General features: G+C 41.3%; 1 protein-coding gene across 6 annotated transcripts in view; it reads right to left on the reverse strand.

The window, feature by feature from the left end:
• astn1 (astrotactin 1) overlaps nucleotides 1-26,832 on the reverse strand; it is a 415,934-nt gene that overhangs the window by 275,620 nt on the left and 113,482 nt on the right. For all 6 annotated transcript variants that reach the window (XM_065954366.1, XM_065954365.1, XM_065954364.1 and 3 more), the window contains 4 exons: nucleotides 25,095-25,244; nucleotides 20,646-20,813; nucleotides 7,254-7,338; nucleotides 4,194-4,268 (listed from right to left, as the gene is read on the reverse strand). In XM_065954366.1, the coding sequence (XP_065810438.1) occupies nucleotides 4,194-4,268; nucleotides 7,254-7,338; nucleotides 20,646-20,813; nucleotides 25,095-25,244 (478 nt within the window). The remainder of the gene's footprint in view (nucleotides 1-4,193; nucleotides 4,269-7,253; nucleotides 7,339-20,645; nucleotides 20,814-25,094; nucleotides 25,245-26,832) is intronic.

Here is a 26,832-nt window from a genome sequence, read left to right on the forward strand (position 1 = left end):
CACTCAGCTGGAAAGTAACTGTGCATGTACGTGCATCAACGCTTGAGACTCTGGAGAGTGATGATGATTGTTGTAATTCATATAGCGCCCTCTGCTGGTGAACAAGAACCGCTAGTGTAATTCAATGAAACTCAAATTAAATGCTATTTGAATATATCGCCACATATCTGCTATAAAATTAGCCAATAGTCACTTGATAAGCTAATGTCGGCCAATATTATCAATCGGTCAGGCTCCAATCAAGAGGGAATTTAAATTCAATCTCTATCTAGGAAGTAATTCCTGACAATATATCCACTGAGGGTACATTAGATTTTCACTTTTCAGAAGTGATTGATTACATCGGTAACTGTTGTCCCAAACTGTGAACAGCCGACCAAAACTTCTCCTTATGGAGACAAAATCAGTGATAAAATCAAGACTGATCTGTATGTGTGATTTAAGTTCACAGCCACTTTAAGTCAATACTCCATCAAGGTCTTGTCTTCGTGTCGTGCATAAACAGCCGCCGTGCTCTGTCAAAAAGGGCTACTTTCAAAGATGCATGATTTTGCTGCATCAGTGTTGGAGAATGTCTGCTGGTTGAAGGTTATTTATTTTACCTTTGAGCTAAGTTATCCCTTTTTTACATAACTCTCTCCTGAGCAGAAGGGCACTGTGTGCTAATGGACGCAATGCATACTGAATGAAAAACCCTGACAAAGAAGAGCCAATAAGAGTTTCCCGTGAGACCAGAGAGGGCTATAAATCTGTAAACAACAGATGTCTCCAACGAGGGCTTTAAAACAATTCTTTATACGCGAGTCAATGAATATCATCAATCTTTAAAACACTCTGCAGATGAAATGTAATACTCCCAACTTTAAGTTAAACAGTGCATGCTGATGAACATGAAATGCATTATTAAACGTTGATGAATTATGCATGAATACTTGTAGCACAAAAGAGCAGCACTTGTTGATTAAATGGTTAACAACCATTTTTATGCAAACTAAACACATTTCCTTATCCACAATTGTTCAATTTGCATTTCATAAAAATGCTAAGTTGGCATAAAAGAAAGGGCAGCCTATTGTGGGCACTGCATCAATTACCAGTCACTTTAAGAATGAATCAAAATTAAACCATTGTGGACTTGGAAAACTTAATTACATCCAACCAATTACTCCCTTTGTTTCGCAGTCAAGTTTACTGTGGATCAAAGTGCCGCCGTTCTCCCATTCACTGCGAAACCCAGAGCTGTAGCAAGTTATTAAGGAGTGGTAGGTCTATTAAAATGCTAATATTTCTGGATCATTTTTCAGAAAGTTGTTGCCACTTCTCTCAGAAGTCGTTCCACCTTCTCCTCTGGGACTGTGTAGCAGGAGTATTGAAATTCTCCCGTGATACGGTCTGACGTGTTAGGGTGACCACAGGACAAATTAGCAGCCATTTAACGAGTACTGCTTTGTAATGGACAACTGGGGACCAACGTGCTGCTATACATCTCATTTGGTTCACTCTTAGAGAAAGGAGAGAGTCCCCCTGAGAAAACAGTTGTTGAGTGGAAAACATGTTTGTAGTCCTTAGAGAAGCTCCCGGCAGTTAAAACTGTGCCAGTGGCAAATGCTGTGTGTTTGAATGCTGACTCTCCACATTTATCTCCTCCGACACGGGAGGATTTTTGCACGCATCCACTAGTTTGCTTTGTTTTTTTTTTTTAGTCTCTATACCACTGTGATTCTAATTGCCTTTTTTGCTTCTGTGTTTAATGCTAATATCTGCTTTGGCAAGCAAGAGGATGATTGTGTTGCTCTCCAAGCGCTTTCTGATCTACAAGGTCTTTTTCTGAGGACTGGCTGACAGGCTTGTTTTTTCAGAAGTTCAAAAGGCTGAAACATTTAAATTAGGATGGATGGATGAGTGGGAGCTGAGAGATTTTTAACACTTACAGCCGGAAGAGAAAGCCTTCTCACAGAGAGAAACAAATAGAAAATACTAGCAAGGAGGGCAATGAGCAAAGCACTTGAAGGAAACATCAGCTCAATGCCAAAGATGATGCAGACAGCTGGGAGAGTGGTACACAGCGACACTCTGGGTTTCTTTTTAATTGTAAGCAGTCGCACAAACGTTTGTTGTCTTTGCTGCTGAACTGACATGGAGGGAGTCAGAGACATATAATGAAGCCACAGCCTGTAGTCTGACCAGCCTCGCAACAGAGAATGAATGATGTTTGGAAGGAGGGCCGTTAAAACCATTGCCAGGTCCCAGACAGGTGCCCATGCTGTCTGGAAACGAGGCGTCCTGTTAAACATGTTCTTTTTAAGCTCATTGTTTTTGCTTCCACAGCGTTTCACTCTTAACAGCCTTCATTATTAACTATGTGTCCAGCATTGCTGTATGCTACCAGCCTAGCATGAAACAGCACACACTCTAAAGCCATTTTCAATCATGTACTTCTGAAAAATGCATTTCAGGCAGGATGCGGAGATGGTTGTTCATATTTCCTGCTGTCCTCGCATTTGCTCAACCCAAACCTCACGCTGCCCATTTACTTTGCGGATGGCATATGCAGAGTTAAAAATGTGTCTGTTTGAGTAAACACATGCAGCTCACCCCCCAAAAAAAATGTTTTAGGAGTTTTGTTCATGTGTTAAAGCACCAGAAGTCAGCCTCAATAGGTGAATGAAATTGGGGGATTTTGCAGCTCAAGATTCAGAAATGTTCCTTAGATGGAGACAAAAAAAAAGCAAAAAAGGGAATAAAATATTCGCCTAATACACAGCCCCTAATAAATGCTCTTATTTCTCATTCTATAGATTCATGTTGCCAAACGTTTTTAGTCCCATTTCTCTCGCAACCTTTTACGGTAACTGTGGTAGAGGTCAAAAAGCTCCAGCAGCACTTGAAGTATGAAGATCAACTTGACCTCTTCAAGCCTTTCGCTTTTGATAGTTGGTGAGGTTGTGCCAGAAAATCCCACTCTGCTTCCTCAGGGTAACTTTGATAGTCGGTACGTTTACATGCAAGTCAATGTATCACTCCAACTAAAAATAGACATTAAAAAAAGACATGTAACCATGTTGGTCCAGCTAAAATCTCAAACTAAAATTCCTCAGACTAACACACCTGGATAATGTAGTTGGGGGTCGATTTACTCCTGCATGTATACTCCTCAATCAGGACCCATGGACTATGTGCTCTGAGCACGCTCCACGGTTCCTATGCTGAGCTTTGAGCCTGAAGTCAAACAGCATAAATGCGTAACATAGCAGAAGTCGTGCTGTCGTCTATATATAGATATATCACCATAAACTAGAGGGCTAGCGTGCATCATATTTGTACCAAAAGTAAAGCGTATTCAGTAGAGAGCTGTAAAGTTGTCCATGTTTTTACCATTCCACTTACAACCAGTTAGCCGCTTGCTAACTTGTCAGAATAGGCAAATCATCACCTATACCACAGAGTCAGCCTAACTTCGGTCAACAAATCAATTCTCCCCTGGTGCCTGTTAACTGGTACCCGGCAAGCTAAAACTGTAGCTCTACTTCATTGTAAACTTAACGAGGGTTGTGCAAAGTGGTAAAAGAAATGTCAGGTGGTGCTTTTTTAAAATTCTAAAAAGGCTTTGTTGTAAAATTGTAACGGACAGGACAGGGAAGCCTAAAAGACAGACTAACACATTGGAGGCTTTGGTCGTTTCTCTGGTTAAAAAAATACCTAAAATAAAAAAAAATTACAACCATATTCTTTAGGAAAGTAATGTAGAATATCAAAATGGATAATGTATCAATGGGCGTCCCGCTAAAGAAAAGATCAGACTGTTGATAGGATGAAACCCTCACCATGTGCCAAATTATGACATGCTGCTCTCCACGGCCAGTTGAAATTTCCATTCTGATTAATGTCTCAAACAAGTTGCTTTAATACAGCTTGAGTGTAAACATCAAGACACTGATTAGCCAACCTGAGAGAAAAATAAAGTGTATGTGCTGTTCTAATTTAAAAATTTAATCTCGCTTCATTACATAACACTTTTTATAGCCGACAGACTGAGCTCCATGAGGCGTTCTGCAGCCTCAGCTCACAGAAGAGACGGTGTACCAGAATTATAACAAGGTCTTTGGCTGTACAGTGTTTTGTGCTGCATGCGTTGTGCAGCACTGAGGAAAAATGTAGTCGGATAAAACAAAGTTCTGTGAAGTTCGCCTTACCTGAAAATGCGATCAGAGGGTTGTTCCCCCATCACAAGATCAAAACCGCGCTGGAAGATGGTGTAAGGCCAGGGACTGCCATGAGAAAAAGAGAAAGATCAGAGGGAGAGTAAAACTGTGTGTTAAAATCAAAGAGAGAGAAGTTGTGAATTTTTCAGTGAACCCACCTTCCTAATCTAAAACCCCATATAATCAAAAGCTGTGTTACAACGCCTGACTTCAATTCTTTCCCGCCCTTCCACAGCCCCTCGAATCACAAGCAGCATTACGATGTGCGCTGGGTGTAAACATGCCAATTGAAAAATGTGTTTTCCGGCAGATGACATGCAATGTGACTTTGGCTCATATCTATTTACCAGGGGAGGGGATAACCCAGGATGACAGGAGGAGACAGAATGGGAGAAAGAGACACAGAGTAGGAGGGTGAGACAGAGGGTGACGGAGAGAGATGAAAAAAAGAGATACCAAGAGAAAGAGAGAGAGAGAGAGAGAGAGAGAGAGAGGGGGGAACATCGAGGGGGTGAGACAGATGCCAAGAGGCAGAAGTGAGAGAGGAAGAATGATGGAGATTAATGGGGAGTGGCAGCTCGGGGACTAAACAGTCTGCAAAGTGAGAGTGTAAGGAGGAGAAGTGACAGGGGCCCGATGTCGTTCTGAGCAAACTCCCTGTACCACTGTACTGTAAGCCAGAAAAGAACATCGAGGAAGAGGGGAGCGGCTTCCTTTGCCACGGGCTCTGGTCATTAAACATTTAAGTCACCCCGGGGTGCCCACTCTGTCACACAGTGACGGGGACACGGGAGACCACAAGGGAAATAAGACACAGAGGTGCACAGTGAAGAGCGGACCAAGGGTAAAGATTTGGATGTGGACCAAATGTAGAAGAAACAAAATCCACATATTTAAGAGGCTGTCAATAAATAAAGTCCAAAATAAGGAGAGAATGCCAGCTGCTTGTTCATACAGTGTTTCAAACACACATTATTTAACTGGGTGTTCTGTTCAAGTAATTGTATGTTTGCCCTTTACAATTACAACCATTTTAAGTTTTTAGTTCTTTTTTATCTTTGGTTAGCTTTCCATGTTTGATAAACTAGTAGACGTTCCACTCCTGCTCTCCACCACGACTCACACACCTGTCGTACATGTTATCACAATATCACACATGCCTTGCAGCGAAACACAAACACATAGAGAGAGAGATGGAAGAGAGCGAGCTAATGAGCATCACTCCCTTAATGCACTGATTTGTTTTCAGAATCAGAAATACTTTATTGGATTATTTTGTTAGACATTTCAAGTTTAAAATATCATATCCTACCTGCACAACTGTAACACCCCTCCATCACATTTTACATCTTTATACTACTTTTAAATATTTGTATTTTAATTTAATGGTTTGGTCAAACCACTATAAGTTCAGCCATTACTAGAAGTTTCTCGTTTGGGGTCAACCAAAGGGGCTGTCCTGCAGGTCGACACTTGACCAATCTTTTTCTTTTAATTTTGCAGAAATTTCTGGAACCAAAGCACAGGGTTTGGCACTGAGGCTGTTGCGTTAGCCAAATGTCAAGGACTTTTGAACAAGCTGATGTGAACCCAATTAGGCATTTATATAACTTCCTTGGATGAGGTCTGAAACAGCATTTTTTCCATGCCAAGAGATATCAAGTCATCACTTGAATCATTGGTTTAATACATAAGTGACCTTGCACCCAAAGAGATGAGGAATCCTTAGAGAATGATTAAGCACCCACATCTATACTGACTCAACAACGACCAAAAAAAGTATTCATCATCTTTAGGATTGCTGATCCATCCTTCAGTGATTTCAGCCCTATGATTGGCTTAATGTTTAAAGGTATTCACAAATGTTGATCATATTAATCAAATTAGTCTTAATTCAGAGGACAGGGGACTTGAAACAAGCTATGGCACTAAATGAGCTTTGTCCAGTCAGGAAGATCCCATACTTATGTCAGTGATGTCATCAGATAAATCTTGATTGGAGGGAAGAGTGTGAGATTATATTGATTGCAATAGATTAATGGTTGGATTAAGGTTTGTTGGATTGTGAACCATAATAAAAGGTAAGAGTTTCTGAGCTGCTTCTCCAACTTGGACCATTACCTTCCTTTTTTAAATCTCTCTCTTTATTCCCTATCTCTGTGGGGATGCAGTTTTTTATTGCTGCATCGCCCCTTGTTAATTATTCACAAATAGATAAACAAAGAACAGCAACACTGCAGGGACAACCAGGCAGTACTATCTAGTAAGTGGGTTTCATAATTACTTTTACGACATTACCTGGTAAATTCACTTCAAATATGATCTAATGTAATTGTAGAGCACCTTTCAATAGATGTTTTTTTTGTTTTTTTTTTTGTTTGGGGGGGAGGTTAGGACAGTTGTAGCTTGGGGATGAATAACAAAGGAAAACCTACCTTACAAAAAGTTACAGAAAGGACATTTTTGGTGCCAGTGCCTGTCAAGTCTCACAGTTAGAGGTGCCCTATCAACAACTGAATTTCAATGGCTGAATGTTGAGTTTTGGCAAAGCAGTACACAACTGTATAATCGGCGTAGAGATTGGTGTTACAATTTGTTACATCAGATGTAATATTGTTCATATAGATTGTAAACAAACCAGGACCCAGTATTGAACCCTGAGGAACCCCCTTTGGCAATGGCAAAAAAACATTTTTAAGCAAACTTGTCACATTTAGCTTTTATCACCCCAGGGCGAACCAATATGAATTTATACTTAAACACTCCTACTAGTTTTTCTTTCAGGCAAAGTAGAATGTGCAAAAATATAAATGTGTGTTTTATGTAAACAACTAATCAGTAGCATATAAATGTTTGCAGTTTAAGTGCCACTGAAGTCTGTTGTGATTAAATTAATTGTAATTGACAACATCACAGCTCCTTTTGATGCATTTCTACAACCTAACAAGTTATGTTGTTTGATGAGTGATTTCCCATGTCGTTAATGATTCCATTTCATCTGCCTGATAATTACCGACCGTGAACTATAATGAGGTGATTATCATAACTTACCCCTGATTGGCCCCCCACTCACTGCGGATGCAGAGGTGCTTATGGACCGGGTCTTTCATGTAGCCGTCAAGGCACAGACATTCTCCTGCAAACAGAAAGGCAGGGATTCAATCATGTGTTCATTAAAGTCAAGCCTTCTCTAATTCATTGGAGGGTTCCCAGTGCTCCACTCTTTTTATTTTACACCACCAGAGCTTTCAAAAAGATTATCCTCTTCAGGCAGTGAGAGGACTCTTAATCAGCATTTTTAATGATGAAGTCAGTTTTTTTTTCTATTTTTCTTCTTCTTTTTTTTTTTTTTTTTAATATAAGCCTTCATTCTGTTTCAATGTCTCAGCAAAAGCTTACAAAGTTTTCCAGCAGGAGCCCTTTACATAATCACTTTCCAACAATGCAGCTGTGCTAAAAATGGAAACTGTAAGAAAAATGACAACTTATGAAAGCAACATCGTTCCCTCTGTTCATTATGCCAGTGGTGGATGACACGATGAGTAAAAAGCTTGTTCACTGACACACTGATATCTGGAGGACATTGTTAATCATTTTCTGCATTAAACACTCTCTGACCATAAATGCAGAATAGGCATGAAAAACATAAACATAAGACCGAACAGTTGCACATCTCATCCACCTGTCATGTGTTTTTAATTTGTTGTTCTAACTTTCCCAAACCTGTTTATGAAAAACAATGAAAAAAAACAACAACTCTGGCTTTCCTGATGGCTCCTTACTTTTTTTAATTTCTGAAACTTAATTGCAAATTGCACGAGAGTGCCAGACTTTGTAAAAGTAAATACTTTATACTCTGAATCATTATTCCAAATGTCTGAATGTAATAGACTCTGTTTGTTTAAGTGTTTTTCACAGTTATCTGACTGGTCCCATTGGCTGAATAACATCCACTACCTAAATGGGAAGTGATTAGATCAGTGATTAGTCTAATGAAAAGACACTTGGCACTGTCATTATTTACTAAAGCAAAGCTTGTCTGGGACTGAAAATTCACAAAATCCACTTATCACTGAGGCCTAAGGCAACGTTTGGGGCATTTGCTAATAGGATCACATGCAAGACTGCTCAACTGTACCGCCTTCAAATGGAAACACTGCAGAAACTGTTTGGTGAGCATGGGTTTGGGACCCCAAGTGGGACCATTTGTGATAGAGACAGGAGTGCTGAACATTTCTACGTCTGATTATCTTTTTGCTGAATTTAAAAATGATGTAGTCCCATCTGTGACAACATCTTACAACAGCTGGGGGGTGGAGGGATGTGGATTCAGTGCATCCGCCTGATAAGTGAAGCCTTTTAGCAGAGCACAGTGAAGCATCAGCTTTTTGTTCTGCCGTCATCACCCAGGAGAAATGTTGGCCTTGACTTTGCCCACAATGATTGATGGGGCCTCACCTTTGGTTTCCAGAGTTACTCAGGAGTAACATGTACAACTGCTCTGCTCATGCTCAATGGGGGGTAAGGGAAGAGCGCAGGCTCTCGGTGTTATACACTGCTGTTAATGGAAAAGGTCAACTGTCAATACCTGCCAGGCTAAAGGAAATCCTAGTCACCCATTTTACTGCTCATGTTGCTGGAAGGTAACTGTGATCTCAGACTCTCTAGATTTCAAAGTATACTTTTGTTTAAGAATAAAACTTACAGTACAGTTAAGCTCAGGATTTTGAAAGGTTCAAAGGAGAGCGATTAAAAGAAGCTGGATCCTGAATGTAGAAAAGACAAAGACACAGAAATGGTTGCTCCTCTTTGATGGCTGCACAGCAAGCTGTTATAGCTATTCAAACATTCAACATTCATTTATCTTTTCTGACTGGAACACGTTGACTGAATGCGGTCGAGGACAATGCTCAAAGAAAATGCAATCCAGTCAGCATCCTGTATTGGCTTTTGGTACCACGCTGAAGTTCATGTAAAAAGAACTGTGTTTTATACTTACTTTCACTAAAGTTCAACTTCTTTGACCACAACTAGAACAGTTGAGTGCCAATGGTTTTCCATTCTTACAAAATAACACTCAGGAATGTAACTGATAAAGCTCAGAGAAAGTACATGTAATTGGGTAACAAAGGCAACATTTCAGCTAAAGGATCTACAAAAGTTATTCGTTGTGACTGGGCTACACTGGTTCTTGCAGTTTTGGCGTTCAGGTAGTAAACTCTATAGACTGAGTTTACAAATATTGGCTTGGATTCATTGATTCTTCATGATGCCTAACCCAGAACCTGTGCGTTGCCTTGGTAAGACTTTGCGCACTGTGGTCCATCAGCCCCCACTGGCTGTGTTCTCAGAGCGCAGCACTGAACGGCACCGCCGAACAGCTGGAGTCCCAAGACCAAGGAGTTTCCACGGTAATTACTGATTTAGCACAAGATAATACGATGTATGTGCTATGAAACCGTATAAAACCCTTATAAACATATCAACAAACACACATAAGGTCATTGTTCCCAACCCTCAAAACAAGTGTTTTATTCTGAAAATATAGCAGATGTTTTAATGTTGTTTTGGTGTCTGACTTCCTGTTCTGCTCTGTGATAAATTGATGCGCCGTGCTCTGGCATCCAGCGAAAATAGAGGCCTTGCATCTCTGCTGCACGAGGGCTCTGAACTGCAGACGCTGGGACGCAGCGGAGCCAGTGGAGGCACACCTTTAATAAAATAATAGCTCTGCCAAACAGACCCAACACGCATCTGGTGGAATTTAGCAGTAACTAGTGCTTACTAGAAGGATTCTGTATGCCATCATTTGTCTTGTCTTGTTTCCGACCACCAGTCACAGTATTAACCTCTCTGACTGTTGTTTATTGTGCTTGTTGTCCCAGGGGTCGAAAAAAAAGACAAATCAGTCAATCTGTTATTCAAAGGGAGTTTTAAATTAAGCATGTCTGTAAAAGTCTCTACACTTTAAAATTGAATTTGGTTTGTAAAAATGCTCGATTGTGAGTTCAAATACCAGATCTTAGAAGTTAATGAGTGAGTGCGAAGTCATTGCTGCCGACAGGAATGGTGGCCAAATAACCCCTCAGGTTTTATGAACCATTATTTCCCTTTAACAGCTCTCAGAAAGCACCTCTACTGGCTTTATAGCAGCGGACTCCTGATTTACCATCTCGCAACAACATAGAGGTAAGTGAAACCCAACCGCTTCCCATGGACACCTCACAGATACACCAGCTTCAGTGTGTCAGTCAATCTTTAACAAATACCTTGGTAAAGAGATAACAAAGGTGGTAATCATTTTTGTGTTAACAATGTTTTTGTGTTAATGCGAGCAGAAGTGTTTCTTTATATTTTGTATTTAGACAGAGTAATTCATATATAAATGTTAACTTTAAGAAATGCTTGTTTGCTAAAGGAAAGTATTTCCTTATTGTATTATCTTAAACCTATAACATTATATATACTATTGCACTGCATTGTTGCATCTATTGCACTGCAAAGAAAAGTTGCACAACATGATGATGATTTACATCCAGTCGTAGGATTCAGTATATTGAGGACGTGAATGGACTTGAGCTTTAAAAAAGCTTTTCTTCTGACTACTCAACATGCTTTTACACTACAGCTCACATTCACACACTGATGGTAGAGGCTGCTGTGTAAAGTGACCATCAATAGTAACTAATCACATTCATACACATTCACATGCCACCGACGAAGTAGTGGGAGCAACTTGGGGCTTAATGTCTTGCCCTAGGACACATCGGACATGTGTCTGCAGGAGTTAGGCATTGTACCCCTGACCTTCCGGTTGTGAGATGACCGACTATAATAAACTATAAATAAACATCCTTCCATGATACCTGGCCCTCTTTCTAGCATGTTCCCTTTGAAAAAGTGCCAGATAATGTTGTAGCGAACATAACTGCTGCTTTGCTGTTGGTGGAGTTGGTCATCTCCAACTGGAAGGTCGGGGTTTGATCCCCAGAAATGTGTATGAATGGGATTAGTTACTTCTGATGGTCTCTTTACATAGCAGCCTCTACCATCAGTGTGTGAATGTGTAGGTGTGACCTGCAGTGTAAAAGCGCTTTGAGTAGTCAGAAGACTAGAAAAGTGCTACAAAAGCTCCGGCCCATTGCTGCTTTGATGAATGTGCAGCGAAAGATCTGAAATGTTTTGTCACTTTTAACCTGTTGAATTTCAAAAGAAGTAAAAATCAAAGACTAATGTCGGAGCAGCAATAAAGTGACAGGAGGTGTAGCATGTTATTAGATTAGCTGCACGGCTCCTGAACAATGCTAAACACCTCATCTTACTTTAATTGCCATTTCATCACACTCTAAGGTAACAGCACACAGCTCAAACTTGTTTTACACTTGCAAGGTGTTAGATTCTCTAATTACTAAATACATCAGGCAACAAGCCTGCTCACACCTTATTCTCATCACATGGCTATTTGTAACACGCAGTAATTCATTGTTTTTATGGCCATCAGGATGAGCAAACTGTACAGATTTTTCATTAAATAGCCTGGAACCCGTGGTTTGCATTATTAGCATGTGTTCTCTTCATGCACTGTTGTGACACTTGTGCAAAGAACCATGTTTCATCCAGAAGGTTTCGATGCAAGAACATCCTCTGTGCAGCAAGGTGTCCAATTGTGCTTTGTTTGTTGCTGAAGTCTGCTCTCCTCGTCTCTCCATGTCTCTGCTCTCCTCGTCTCTCCATGTCTCTGCTCTCCTCGTCTCTCCATGTCTCTGCTCTCCATGTCTCTGCTCTCCTTGTCTCTCCATGTCTCTGCTCTCCATGTCTCTCCATGTCTCTGCTCTCCATGTCTCTGCTCTCCATGTCTCTCCATGTCTCTGCTCTCCTTGTCTCTGCTCTCCTTGTCTCTGCTCTCCATGTCTCTGCTCTCCTTGTCTCTGCTCTCCATGTCTCTCCATGTCTCTGCTCTCCTTGTCTCTCCATGTCTCTGCTCTCCATGTCTCTCCATGTCTCTGCTCTCCATGTCTCTGCTCTCCATGTCTCTCCATGTCTCTGCTCTCCTTGTCTCTGCTCTCCATGTCTCTGCTCTCCATGTCTCTGCTCTCCATGTCTCTCCATGTCTCTGCTCTCCATGTCTCTCCATGTCTCTGCTCTCCATGTCTCTGCTCTCCATGTCTCTGCTCTCCTAGTATCTCCATGTCTCTGCATTTAAATACCAACTTCTTGCAACTCTAATTACTTAAACGACTTTTAATGCATCAAAATACAGTCTGTAAGATTTATAAAGTAATGCGAGTCATAGATTTCTTGCTTCATTTTCAAACGGTTCAGTAAAGGTTGGCTTTTCTTCTACAAGGTAGTGAAAAATGCCCGTTAACATCAGCACCCAAAGCGCCCGGGCAGAGGGCCCTGCATGGGGGGAAGAAGCATGCGTTTGAACAGCCACCGCCTCTTTGAACGTCTCGGAGGAGCAGAGCAGATATTGTCGTGGCCCATTCCAGTTTTCATCAGTATCTCCTCCAGCAGAAATGAGGATTGGATTTAAGCTATCTATAGCACCTCTGCAATCTCCCTGCAGCCCCCACACACACACACACACACACACACACACACACACACACACACACACACACACACACACACACACACACACACACACACACACACACACACACACACACACACACACACTGTCTCACACACACACACACACACACACACACACACACACACACACACACACACACACACACACACACACACACTGTCTCACACACACACACACACACACACACACACACACACACTCACTAACACTCGTACAAATGTTACTCTTTCATTACCAATGCATCATAGGAAAAACATACCCTAACCATACATCATATTTAGGAGGGGCCACGATGCTCATTTGGATGTGTGGGTGAGTCTCAGAGATTGTTGGGAGACACGCAGGCATGAGACACACTGGCTCAGCTTTTCTGATTCATTTAAAGGTCTCAGATCTGGCTCCGTGAAGCCCAGGGGAGAGTTAGACTGCTGAATAATGGATGCAAAACAAGGAATACACTTCCTCTTCTTAAAATGTGCGGTTTTCATATTTTGAGTGACAAACTGGCAGAGACTTCCCAAGAAACAAGTTAAAAGTGAAGTGATTCATTCAGGACACATTTTGTCTCCAGTTTTTTTTTTTTTTTTTTACATTAGGGAAATGTTGATAGGTTTATTATTATGATATACGACACTGGCCCCTCAGCCCACTCTCAGTCCTCATGATCATCACACACTTCCCTCCGTAAGACACATCACTGCAGTTTGTATCATTATGTCGACATCTTTTGAAATCAACTGAGAATTAATGCTCATATAACTTCTAATCTTGTCCAATTACCAGGTCTGTATTCAGTCACAGTGTTTCCAGGGATGGTTTATGTGCAGCAACAACTGCAAGAAGAAGAAGAATGCCTTTCTTCAAAACGGTCACAATATGACTCAATTTAGAATTTCTTTTTTAAACCGTATTTAAACATATTCAATACATTTTAGATTAAAGTGTGACAGTTTGGTATTTTCCACAGAATAAGGGGTGTACCTGTGGTGGTAAATTCTCACATACACAAACACACACCTCTCATCGCTTTATTCAAACAGTGCTCTCTTTCCTGCATGTGCTAACACAACCCCTGCTTTAAAAAGTTTCCCCCACGATTCCATTGTGCTAAATGTCAGCATTTATGGAGAGCGTTAACAGCGGACAGCTCTCTCTCTCTCTCTCTCTCTCTGATTACCTCCACCTGCAGAGCATTATGTCCGCAGGTAGAGCAGGTGCAGATCCTCCTCTAGTAAATTGATCCTAAATGGCAATCTTCAGTTATGAGTGGTACACTTGCTGTAGATAAGTGACTCTCTGTTGTTGTTAGTGTATATCATCATTTATAAGTATAAGACCCCGAATATAAGACGACCTGGCTGAGGCTTAGTTGGTGGAGTTGGCCGTCTCTCAACAGGAAGGTCGAGGGTTCGTTCCCCAGCTCCCCATATGTCCTTGGGGAAGACACTTAACCCCTTAATCTCTTTCTGCTTCATTTGCGGCGTATGCATGTGTATGATTGAGATTTGTACTTCTTATGGTCACTTTACATAGCAGCCTCTTCCTTCAGTGTATGAAGGGGTGTGAATGTGTAGATGTGACCTGCGGTGTTTTAGAGCTCTAAATAGTCTGAAGACCAGAAAATGGCTTTACAAGCTCAAGAACATTTACTCGACTTTTTTGAGAACATGAGCATTTTTAATGAATATAATGTTGCAGATGCTTATCATGTTAATGTTATGAACATGTGAACTCTGACTCATACATTCGTGGACGTACATTTGATATGTGATGAAGTGAAAGCAGAAGCCTCGTTGACATGCACTTCAATTATTTTCCATCACACCCCGAGTATAAAGGCCTCAGCCGTTTTGGAGGCAAACCCAAATATAATTGTTTATGTAGTATAAAAACCCACACACAGTAGCTATTCTCAGATAAGACAAAATGTAGCGAGAGTTCTACTGTATATAAAAGTTAAGTTTTTTGATTGCAGCCGAGAAAAGAGTTGACACATTTGTCCTGAATAAACTCGTTTAAAGTTTTGTTGCTTCTTGGTCTTTGTTATGCGCGGTTATATATCTTCTGCCTAAAGCGAACGCTCTGTGTGTGTGCGGGAGGAGAGTCAGTACAGTCAACACCTCCACAGGGAGACAGAATGAGTCACATTTATCACCTCACCCCACCAGATCTTATTCAAGACAGGAATTCATTCAAATCATCAAATGTGTTTTTTTAAATCATTAAAAGGCTGAAATGACATCATTGAACAATAACTCTTAAATAATGACACCACGGGGGGTTCACCTTAAAGCACTCTGTATGGAGTGAGACATACTTCCAGATATGAAGACTTGTTTTTCTCAGCTAAATTGTTCCTCCCTTGTTAAAACAAAAATCTGTCTTATAATATTCTGTTTTACACACGCCCGCTCTCTTTGGCGGCGGGGAAGATCAAAATGTATTTACTGGCAGAGAGAGTGATAAAGAGCTTGTTACACAACACAATCCTTCTACTATTCTGTTTTATCAGCGTGCTGTTTTCATCATGTGGAATTTAAATGTGGTCAGAAGCTTGAATAAAACACCGTGTACAGTATCTGCCCATCTTAGGTTTGTGTATGTGTGTTATTTCAGGTTATATTAACTTCTGCACGTTCTGCATTTTAGTTTTCATGCTTGGTTAAATTGATTTAAAGGTCCAAGACATGTTGTTTTTTTTCAAGACTTAAGGGTCTGATTGTCTTTGTGCTTAACCCCGTGCATCAAGTTTCATTTTGTCAGTTGGAACCATAAAAGCCATGTGATTGCCTTCAAAACCACAGCTTCAGCAGTTTTATAACAAGTGCAAAGCTGTTGTTAGCTACCCGTTCAGAGTAAGGTAAGGTTACATGCACCGCAATTTAGTGCTAAGCTTTCTTTCATTTTTCAATCAGCACATTTCCTATATTCACTTTGAAGGTCACAAAGAAAAATGTATAGAATCCAGCATCAATCAAAAATGACTGACATGCTGTTTCTTTCCTCAGTATTCTTTACGTTTAGTTTATCTGTTCAGACACCTCATCAACTTATCTGAAAGTAACAGATACTAATTGTGTCTCTGCCTTAATAGCAGAGTACTTATCCCAGCAAGGCTCAGGTAGGGGGGAAAAAGGCTGTTTGCATATCCAGTCCCACGTCTTACAAATATGAATTCTGAGGGCATGCGGTTTCCTGATCTGTGCGCAATGTTCTGCAGACTGTGGGTGCTATTTCATCAATCAATGTCCACATTTTGCAAATCAGTGGGCACAGATTTGAAACAGTGCATAAGGATTTTTTTTAATTTTTAATTTTTATATTTAACCTTTATTTAACCAGGTTGGTCCCATTGAGATTAAGAACCTCTTTTCCACGGGAGACCTGGTCAAGACAAACAGCAGCAAAAACACAAAGTTACAGACAGACACAAACAGAGTACAATATACAAAAACACCTAATGTTGCATTAGAAGATAAACATCTGGGAGTCAAATCTGTGAGTCAGTAGTTAAAGCAGTTGAGCTAAAAGCATCGACATCCTGTAGAATCTGCTTCCAGGTCTTTCAATTTAGATTTAAAAACATTTAAGGACACCAGCTCCTTGAGTTTTAAGTCTTTCTACAACAGATTCCAGGCTGATGCTGCAGAATACCAACCATCTGTAAACCATGGGAAAAGATTTACCAACAGCTTTTTTTTCTTTTTTTCTCACCTGAGGCTGGGGCACCGTAGCCAAGGTGGTTACGCTCAGTGGTTGTTCTAAGCACGTCCCCCCAGTTCAGCTCAAACAACGATTCATAATGGATGGACTAAATGACAGCAAATGAGTTAGAACCACTCGCAGTGCAGTCTGATGACTCTATTTGAGCTAAAGTAATTAGCTCAAAAAGCTTTTGCTTATATCGACCTTATAAGGGAAAGCATATCAAGATAATAACTAGTGTTCAACAACTTCCTAACTTCCTATCAGTAAGCAGTAATGAGGAGGGTATTGAGGTCAAACTTTGAGTCGACTAATAAGCAGCGAGTATGCTAATAATTAGCATGCTAATAAGCATCTAGATAATGGTGAACATTGTGACAGTAATTGAAAGTGTTACCAATCAGACACACTTCAACATTTCCTCTTTTATAGTTATATAGTATTATGTATTTTGTTCAATTCATCCTAAATCTTTTTTATTTCATTTCAGTGAAATTGTGCCTGAACCGTGTTTACTTTCATCTGTGAAATGTACAGGCCATTGAAAGAGAAAATTATACGATGAACGTGATTTAATTATGACATCACTCAGAGTAGAAAGAAAATTCAGCAGCTCTACTCTGACATTCATTTGACGATTTGTAAATGTGCTATTTTATCTTAATTGCATATCCTCTACCCCAGTGATGTGTTTCTCTCTGCAGTAAAGTTTCTCTTCAAACTCAGTTCACAGACTGTCTCCCAGTTTGAAAGAGGTGTCGTAAACGGATTGGTTGTGGTTACCTGGAGTGTAAATGAAGTTGACGTGCACTCTAATTGATCAGCTCTACAGACGGCTCGCCTGGAGAAAACCGGGTCAACTCCTCGTGATGGTCTGTTTTCTGCAGCACCACAGACTAAAGTTATGGTCAGAACTGCAAACAGCTAGAGGGGCTTCTTCTTTCATATGATCGGTCATTTCTATGTGTCTGGTCTCCAGTTTTACTCAGTTGTTGTAAAAAGTAATTGTAGTAGTAATTGACTGTAATACTTGTAATCAAATATATATATATTTTTTACAATTTACATTTCTCAACTCTTCTTAGCTTGCTTGTTTGTCATTTGAAATATGATTTTATACAACTGTGACAGGTTTGCATATTAGTTTTAGAAAAAATATGGAAGTTGGTCTGGTATCTGAAGAGGTGCCAAGGCACATCCCGAGTACTGACAATATGCCCTTGAGCAAGGCACTGAACCCCCAACTGCTCTGGCAGGCTCCCTGTGTAGCAGCCCTCTGACGCATGTCCACAGGTCCTGTTTGTTGATGTGTGTATATCGGGCCTATGTGTGTGAGAAGTCTCTCAATAAGAGAGTTTAAACCAGAATATTCCTTGGTGTCATGTCCAGCTCTGTGTCTTAGGTTATGTTTTAATTTCTACTTGTATTATTTCGTGTTTTGGATCACTAACCTCTCCTCTCATTTCAGATCCTTCACTTCCTGCCCTCATGTGTTTCCCACCTGTGTGATTGTCTGCCCCGCCCTGATTGTTCACAGCTGCATCTCGTTGTCTTCCCCCTCACCTTAGTATTTAGGGTGCGTTCGAATTGTCATTTTTGGATAGGAAGGTTCCTAACTGAGTGAAATGAGCCGGAAGCATTTAAGTGGCGTCCATGACAAGAGCCGTTTGAATTCTCTAAAAGTTAAGGAAAGGTGGGTCGATGCTTCCTTTATAACCTCCTTTAGCATAGGATACACTGGACCTGGTCCTTTACCAAAGGAGATGAGTTATGACGCCCCACAATTCCTTGCGGCCGCAACATTTAGAGCGAGTCGCGCATCCGACCGTTCACGAACATTAACGATGATCGTAAAGTGACACAGATGATGTTTTATTCAAGATTCAAGGTTCAAGGTTTCTGTATTTGTCTCCCTAGGGAGAAATTTGTCTAGGATGCTGGGAAATTGCTGCATGGACAATACATCGAAAACAACATAAAAACAGTATTTACAAATGTGCAAAAAAAACTTCTCCGTGCTACAGTTCACCCAAGCGTCTGCTTGCATGTCCATACACACACACACACACACACACACACACACACACACACACACACACACACACACACACACACACACACACACACACACACACACACACACACACACACACACACACACACACACACACACACACACACACACACACACACACACACACACACACTCACTCCTACAGTCACAGGCGCATGCACATGCACACTGTGCACATGTACAACATATTTCATTCACTTAAGAATGTTTTGTGCAGTTGTACATTTGTATGCTTAAAACATTATGTGTCGGTTATATCTTACATAAATGTAACAATTAATATCATACAATCATATTTATTTTGATGTTAATTTCTGAGTGGACAGGAAGGTGATGGTTTCACTTTTGTTACTTGTAGCCTGGTAGCCTATATTAATTTATTTCAAACCAACCTTGTGGTAATTAGGATTATTTCACCGGCAAGAAGGCACAGGGGAAAGTTTTTTTAGATGATCTTTTTGTCGTCCATTTTCGGAACATTGTAGTTTCAACACGGTCTTTGACCTCTGTGTGAAGCGTACAAGCCTTTTGTTTCTCTTGGATCACTTTTTTGGATTCTGTCTGCTTGGAAGAAGTAAAGACTGTTTTTTTCCCCTTACCAAAGACTGTGTTTTGAGTTCAATTACCTGTGGTTCTGTTACAAAAATAAATACAATAATAAAATGACATTAAAAAGACACTAGACTTGTTACATTTGTATTGTGGCTTTTTTCATTAATGCTGCAGATTTATGCATTTGTGTCATGGATTTAGCATTGGTGTTATGGTGTTAGCATCTTTGTGTCATGGAGTTAGCATTGGTGTCGTGGTGTTAGCATCTTTATGTCATGGATTTAGCATTGGTGTCGTGGTGTTGGCATCTTTATGTCATGGAGTTAGCATTGGTGTCGTGGTGTTAGCATCTTTATGTCATGGATTTAGCATTGGTGTCGTGGTGTTGGCATCTTTATGTCATGGATTTAGCATTGGTGTCGTGGTGTTAGCATCTTTATGTCATGGATTTAGCATTGGTGTCGTGGTGTTAGCATCTTTATGTCATGGAGTTAGCATTGGTGTCGTGGTGTTAGCATCTTTATGTCATGGATTTAGCATTGGTGTCGTGGTGTTGGCATCTTTATGTCATGGAGTTAGCATTGGTGTCGTGGTGTTAGCATCTTTATGTCATGGATTTAGCATTGGTGTCGTGGTGTTGGCATCTTTATGTCATGGATTTAGCATTGGTGTCGTGGTGTTAGCATCTTTATGTCATGGATTTAGCATTGGTGTCGTGGTGTTGGCATCTTTATGTCATGGATTTAGCATTGGTGTCGTGTTGTTAGCATCTTTATGTCATGGATTTAGCATTGGTGTCGTGGTGTTAGCATCTTTATGTCATGGATTTAGCATTGGTGTCGTGGTGTTAGCATCTTTATGTCATGGATTTAGCATTGGTGTAGTGGTGTTAGCATCTTTATGTCATGGAGTTAGCATTGGTGTCGTGGTGTTAGCATCTTTATGTCATGGAGTTAGCATTGGTGTTGTCGCTTTTTTGCAAAACGTCTGGGATATGCCTTTGTCCTGGCCACTGCACTAACAAATTAAATTGTACAATAAAATTTGTACAACAGTAGTTTTATTCTCCATTTACAGAGTGATGACTGCAAGTCGAGCCTTAGAGCTAACAACTGGTTTTCCTGAACTTATAATTAGTAAGGTTTTCATGGTAACATCATGCTAAAATTTTGCACTGATGTTCTTATTTGTTGTTCTCTAACAGTGTGTAAAAGAAGTCTCAGTGGTGTCATCCATCAGTGACTGAATGGGAGCTTTTAAGCCAGAGATGGTTAATGCCAAACTGGACATGCTCTTTGATCTCCTCCTAACTTTGGGTCGATGTAGTTACAGGCAAAGAGTTGGAGCTGACACAGCTCCTATTTATTTCTGTGGTCAAAATGAACATTTCAACACTTGTCTTTTTGCAGCCAGCCTCCAGTATACACTCAAGGAGCTGCTGCATTGTTTGCACACTTCTCCATAGGCTTCATTTTACAACACAGGAAGTTTCCGCTTGGTTTTCATTTCTCACCTGACTCTGGCTCACACTGGTGCTCACAGGGGTCCAGGAGGCGTCGTCCACACAGCTCGTTGACCCAGGGCCCGCTGGCGTTCTGCTGGTAGTACAGCAAGATCTGAGCCGGGTTCAGCCAGTCTGAGGCGTCTAACTGGCTCCCCTGCAGCAAGATGAACCTCGAACCTGAGGGAGATCACAGGAAGAGGAAAGGATTAACAAGAGGTGAGCTTCAGGTGGAGGAAATTAAGAGAGAGAGTGAGTGAAAAGAGTGTATGGATGGTGGAAAAGCAGAAAATAATGACAGGGGGAAGAGGACAGGGGCATGTCCAGACTTTTTGATGTCCGGGGGCGCTGAAGGGGTGGAATGAAATCTGTGGGCACATGCAGGCAATGTTTTTATTTTGTACCTTTTTGATCTCCATTAATGATGTGAAAGACACACTATCAGGGCGGCCAATTAGATATCAATGGGGGGCATTCGCTCACAATAAAAAAAATACAGTAAAGTTATTTTCAGTGTGCCACAGACTTTTGATTTAGAATTTTACAGCATTTGTAAAAAAAAAAAAGTGAGAGAACAAAACACAACAAGAGCACAGGAGACCCAATGGACAGAGGTTGTTTTTGGGGCCGGTTTTAAATTATTGTTGATAAAAAAAGTATTCCTAATTGTCATAAAACCTCAAAAACTATCAGAAAGAGTTTAATAAAAGCAAAAAAAATACTTTCATATATATATAAACCACTAACTTAGATGCACCAGTTTTGAAAATACATATACAGTTACAGATGTGAAGTGGAGTGACCATTCAGATAGGGATGCTTTTTATTTTCCATAACTTTTTCTGTTTCCCCAACGAGCAACAAGATTCAAATTGGTGTTAGTCGTCCCGCCTCTTGAAAAGTCTCTGGAACATGTCTTACAAACTGCTGAATTTCTCAGAGACGTTTCAACATGAAAACAGATCAGTGTATCCAATAGGTGACTTCTTCTGCCAAATAAAAAAACATCTTCTCTGGGGCACCGGTGGCCTAGTGCTTATAGTGCATGCGCCCCATGCACGGAGGCTAGTCCTGGGTGGCCTGGGTTCGAATCCAACCTGTGGCTCCTTTCCTGCATGTCACTCCCCACCCTCTCGCTCTCCCCGATTTCAGACTATCCATTGTACTACAGTTAGGTATACTTGCTTTCCAGCATGACATTGTCGGACTCTGATACACAGTGTATGGCACATTATTCGCAGATGGCCTTTTTCTGCATACAACGACAATCAGCTGATACATTGATGCATCCAAAGTATTTTTTTGGAAGTAAAAGCAGTTGGATAAATGACAACCATTTTGACTGTTTCACACAAAATGAATAATACTATTCAAACTGTGAGACATGATTAATGAAGCAACACTTAAAATAAAAGACTAGCACTTAGTTATTATCAGTAACAGCAGGCAGCCAGCTGATGCCTCCACTTTGCTGCTCTGCAGACAAATACATGCACCAGGAGGAAAGAGAGGTTTGAATGTGCACATTTGGATGTTTGGATGAAAAAAGAGAGGACGTCTCACACAATGTCCTCAATATCAGAAGCACATGGACGTGTAGTTTGGACTGTTGCTAATGGAAGATTTGAGTGCGTCTGTACATGTTTTTGTCGTCGTCCTTCACATTGGTGTACCAGTAAATTGTGTTATGAGCTTCTCTCCTTTTCATACACTTCTTGCTGAGCCAGTGACTTTACATACAGCGTGCTTTTAACTCAGTTATGTTTAGGCTAATTGAATTGGCAACGAGCCCTGGTGACTGTAACTGGATGGTAACTTGGTTAAAGTTGAGGCTCTTACAGAAACTTCCCACTTGAAACTTTGTGAACTACTCTGCACTTTTACCTTTAAAAAATAAAACATGTTCACAGTGTCATTCAAAACTGTTCTAAGTAAGAGCAGTGGAAGTAACAAATGAGGATTAATTAACAGTTTCTCACATGTTGCAGTTTGCTCCTATAAACTCTCCAGGAATCTGTCCATGAATGTCACTCCTGTGTGATATGCTAACGTCATGTGAAGACATCCTCTGTATGTGCAAACTGCATTTAAAGCTAACAGGAAGCTGGCTTTTACGTTTAAACGAAGCTCAGGGTAAGTCCCTCTGACTCCCTGCTCAGATAATCAGCTGATTATATCTTTACAATAAACACTTAAAGGAGCAATATATAAGATGTTTACTGAATTTAATGATACAATGACCTTACTATATCATCAGACATTAAAGAAACGCTATGTTGTGGTGCTGGCACGGTGAGCAGATCCACATGAATCAGATCAGCACCATAATCATTTTTCTGCCTCGTCATGTCAGAATCTATAAAATATTATCTTTTCCATTCACCAGTCTTTAACCCTGCTGTATTCCATTTCACCTTCTGTCATGTGTTTACTTTTTGTGCCGTCATCAGTTTTCTTGACTTCTCTGTCTGATCTTTCATCCTCTTTTGACCGCTGTTCCGTCTCCTTCCCCTTTTTTCCCCACAGTAAACAGACAAACGTCAAATTTGCCCAACTTCTTCTACATGGATTGATCAATCCTCCAGATTCTGTGATTAAAGCAACCATCTGCTTTTCTGAGTAACGTTTGCTTCTCTTGAACAACAGTGATCTTTGGAGGGATAGCAGATCGTTGCTAGCCTATATATGGCCAATCAGAAACAAGTATTTAACACAGCTGTGTCAAATGTTTTTTTTAAAGATACAGTGATTTAAAAAAAAGACCGCCAGTTGTATATCACAGGGCGACAGTGTTCCCACGGTAACACAGCAGGTGGAACTGAAGTGGAGACTGTTATCCGCTGTGTGATCTCTGTGACTCTTCGTTCCAATGGCCCGTCCTTTTGCAAACACGGGGGAGCACTGGGCATTTGCTAACCCAGGCAGATTTAACAGCGTGTTGGCAGACTCTCCGTGCCCTAATTAGTGCCTTCCCCTTTGATGGAGCTCTTAAAAACTAGAGCACACGCCACACATAGCTGGACACTCTTCTTATTTGCTTGATTGTGGAGGCACATTAAATTGCTCGAACTTGTGACACCAATCAGGAATGTTTCCGTTTTTTATGGCACATTTCATGTCCAATTTGATGATGTCTTTGGCTCTCACTGGTGAGCACTGCTGTGTTTAAATAAGGCTCATCACCTTCTACTGTTTGTGTTCATTATTGGTTTATAACTTAACACTTAAACAATGGCAACATTTCTATGAAATAGAAAAAAAAACAAGATAATCTGTCACTGAAGCCTTCCTTTTGTCTCTTTCTTTGTGGAGTATTTTTTATAAAGCACTTTTCTACTCAAAGTGCTTTTATATCGCAAGACACCAAATGAGCACATGGACTAGCCCCCCCCCCCCCCAGTCGATGACAAGATGGAAGTTTTACACCTTTAAGAAAAAACCACAGATGTCTTTATGAATACAATATGAGAAGATAATGTCCAGCCGCATTTCTATATCAGGACAGTGCGTTCTGTCCCTTGTTATCTACCTTGAATAGATATTTGTATCCAGTAAACAGGCAAACATCTGCAGAGAATTACTTCCCCTGATGTCGGGGGCGAGGAGAAACGTGCTTTTCCTTCCCGGTATTTGAAGGCAGACCCATGCACAGCTGCTGGCATTAATAGCTTCTCTCCCCAGTGGTTGAATCAAGATTTTCATCTGATTCGCCGTGACATCGAATCAAGTCTGATAAGATTGTGGAGACATTTATGGAAACATTCTCAAATCGATCCTGGTTTTGTAATTCAACAGGCAAGTTGGCCATCTTTCATCTCCCCCTTTCAAAGTTCCCCTCCCCGGACGCCTCCCTGGAATTTCAATCTCTCCCTGGCAGCCCTGTGTATACCTCCTGAAAGCAGAATCAAATCAGACCTCCAGATGATAGATGAGTGAGCCTAGTCACAGTCTATAATATATCTGGACTGCCAGCTCACTCCTGTGACACTTGAAAAATGGCAACGAGCCAGCAGGAGCCGGCGCCCCGGCCCCCCTGCGGGTGCTCTTTCTTTTCTTTTTTTTCCTGCAGGTGCAACATTGAAATTCATTAGCGAGGTGGTTCAACATTTCAGAAAGTACAAGGGGGGAAAAGTGATGGGAGGGCTTGCTGCAGGTGGCCTCAACGTGCTCTGGTGCTTTGAGGGCACATTTGCTATGTGGTCTCACACAAGGAAACGTGGGGGGGGGGGTGGGGGTGTGGTTGACCTGGCATTTACCTTTGTCTTTGCAAGAGTGCAAAGCGAAATCGGCAGCTCGACTGCAGAAACGAAAGTGCTCTGTTTGAGAGGTACGACAACTAAACTCCCCGGTGAGAGGGAGAGAAAAATGCCAGCTCAGACCCCCGGGGGCTTTTGAGCGTGCGCACGTGTGTGTGTGTGTGTGTGTTTGTGTGATGAAGCCGGTGTCAGGTGTCAGTCTTACCGTCAGCGATGAGGTGCTCTGGCACGTGTAGGATCACCCGGACTGCGAGGCTGCAGGCGAGGTGCGAGGAGTAAACCAGGCCAATCACGCAGCTGATGACACTGATCAGAGTCAGGGTGGTCTTATTGATGGGGCTCCGCGGGGAACCTGCTGCTGAGAACAAACGCACATGGAGGGAGGGAGGGAGGGAGGGAGGGAGTTGGGTGTGGCAGGAACAACAAATGATGGAGATATGTGAAGCAGTTACCGCTTTATGTCCCAACCCAACCCAAACAGAAGTACAAACATACATGCACACACGCACACACAAACATATACACACACTGCAGACACAGGAAGTCATTTTACAAACAAGCCCAAAAAAAAAAAAAGGGGCTAAGCGCCCATGAAAAGGAACCTTTGGATCAAACCACCCCCTCTAGCCTTTGGGAGGTTTAGGCGAGGCATAGCTCAGCGGCACAGAAATAAGGTTTACCTTTGAAGGGTATTAACATCAACGCTGGGATGTGGGAGAAAAAAAAAGAGACATGGGCCTAAATAAAAATGGTTCAGAGGTTGTTTTTTTCCCCTCTCTCTCTCTCTCTCTCTCTCTGTCTCTCTCTGTCTCTCTGCATGAGCCAGAACGCTTCCCTTATCTCTTTTACTCCAGAGTGCAATACAGAAAGTGTTAAATGTGACCTCGTATATGCACACACACACACACACACACACTCATACACTCGCACACAAAGCCACTGTGACCTTGGATCAAGCCGCTCAAACTTTGTTTTTTGTCGCTGACAGGATAACTCTAGATTACATTGTCACTTTTAAATTGCTCTGGCGGAACTTTCGCATTCAAAAAGAGCTGTCCCCGAGGCGATCCTTTAAACAAAAAGCCAAAGTAGAAAGCTGACCTATCGCATTATGTATGAAGTCACTTTTTATTTAATCACCTTGACTTACCCAGAAACGGGGTGCAGGGCATATTTTTTATTTTTTTTTGCCATCTGATATTTTTTTTTACACATTTGACCGTTCAATCAATGTGGAATATTTTTCAAAAAAATTGTCCTCCCCCCCCTCGACTTGAAGAAAACACTCTTGTCACGCTCCATGAATCACCCTCTCCTCTGGATCTAAACAACATAGCTCGGGCAGCTTTACTTTTATTCTATTCTGGAGCTCTAATTAAAGGTGTTGGCTGCACTTCTGGAGGGCTTTGCCGTGTTTGTGCCACCTGTGCACATGACGGGGGAGTAATTGGCTTGGAGGTGTTGTAAAGGCTTGTAACGCCTTCTGACAGCAGCTATTATTTTGAGGGCATTGTGTCTTTATTTCTCCCCTCTCTCTCTCGTTTCTCTCTCTCTCTCCTCTCTATGTCTCTCTTCCACACCCCCATTACTGTACATCAAATCTGCAGGGACATGGCATGCCGACAGATAAAGCATGCTGCACCACTTCACTTTGACAACATTTGCACACGATACTCTTCAGAAATAATATTTGTGTGCAATATTATTTCACAATCCAGCGTTTGTCCACGTCATGAGTCACAATCAGTAGCCCAGTACTCTGCTCGGTAAACCTCTGATCTCATTGTCTTGTTTGGTTTCAGTCAACAAGATAGTATGCAGATGCACTGAGATCAGTGTTACATGCTCACTGTAGAAAGACTACACACATATGTAAATACACAACATATCGTTTACACAGAGTCTATGTACAATGTTTTTGCAGGAGTCGAGACCAGCTGCAC

Source organism: Labrus bergylta, chromosome 4 (genome assembly GCF_963930695.1).
Source record: "Labrus bergylta chromosome 4, fLabBer1.1, whole genome shotgun sequence".
NCBI lineage: Eukaryota > Metazoa > Chordata > Actinopteri > Labriformes > Labridae > Labrus > Labrus bergylta.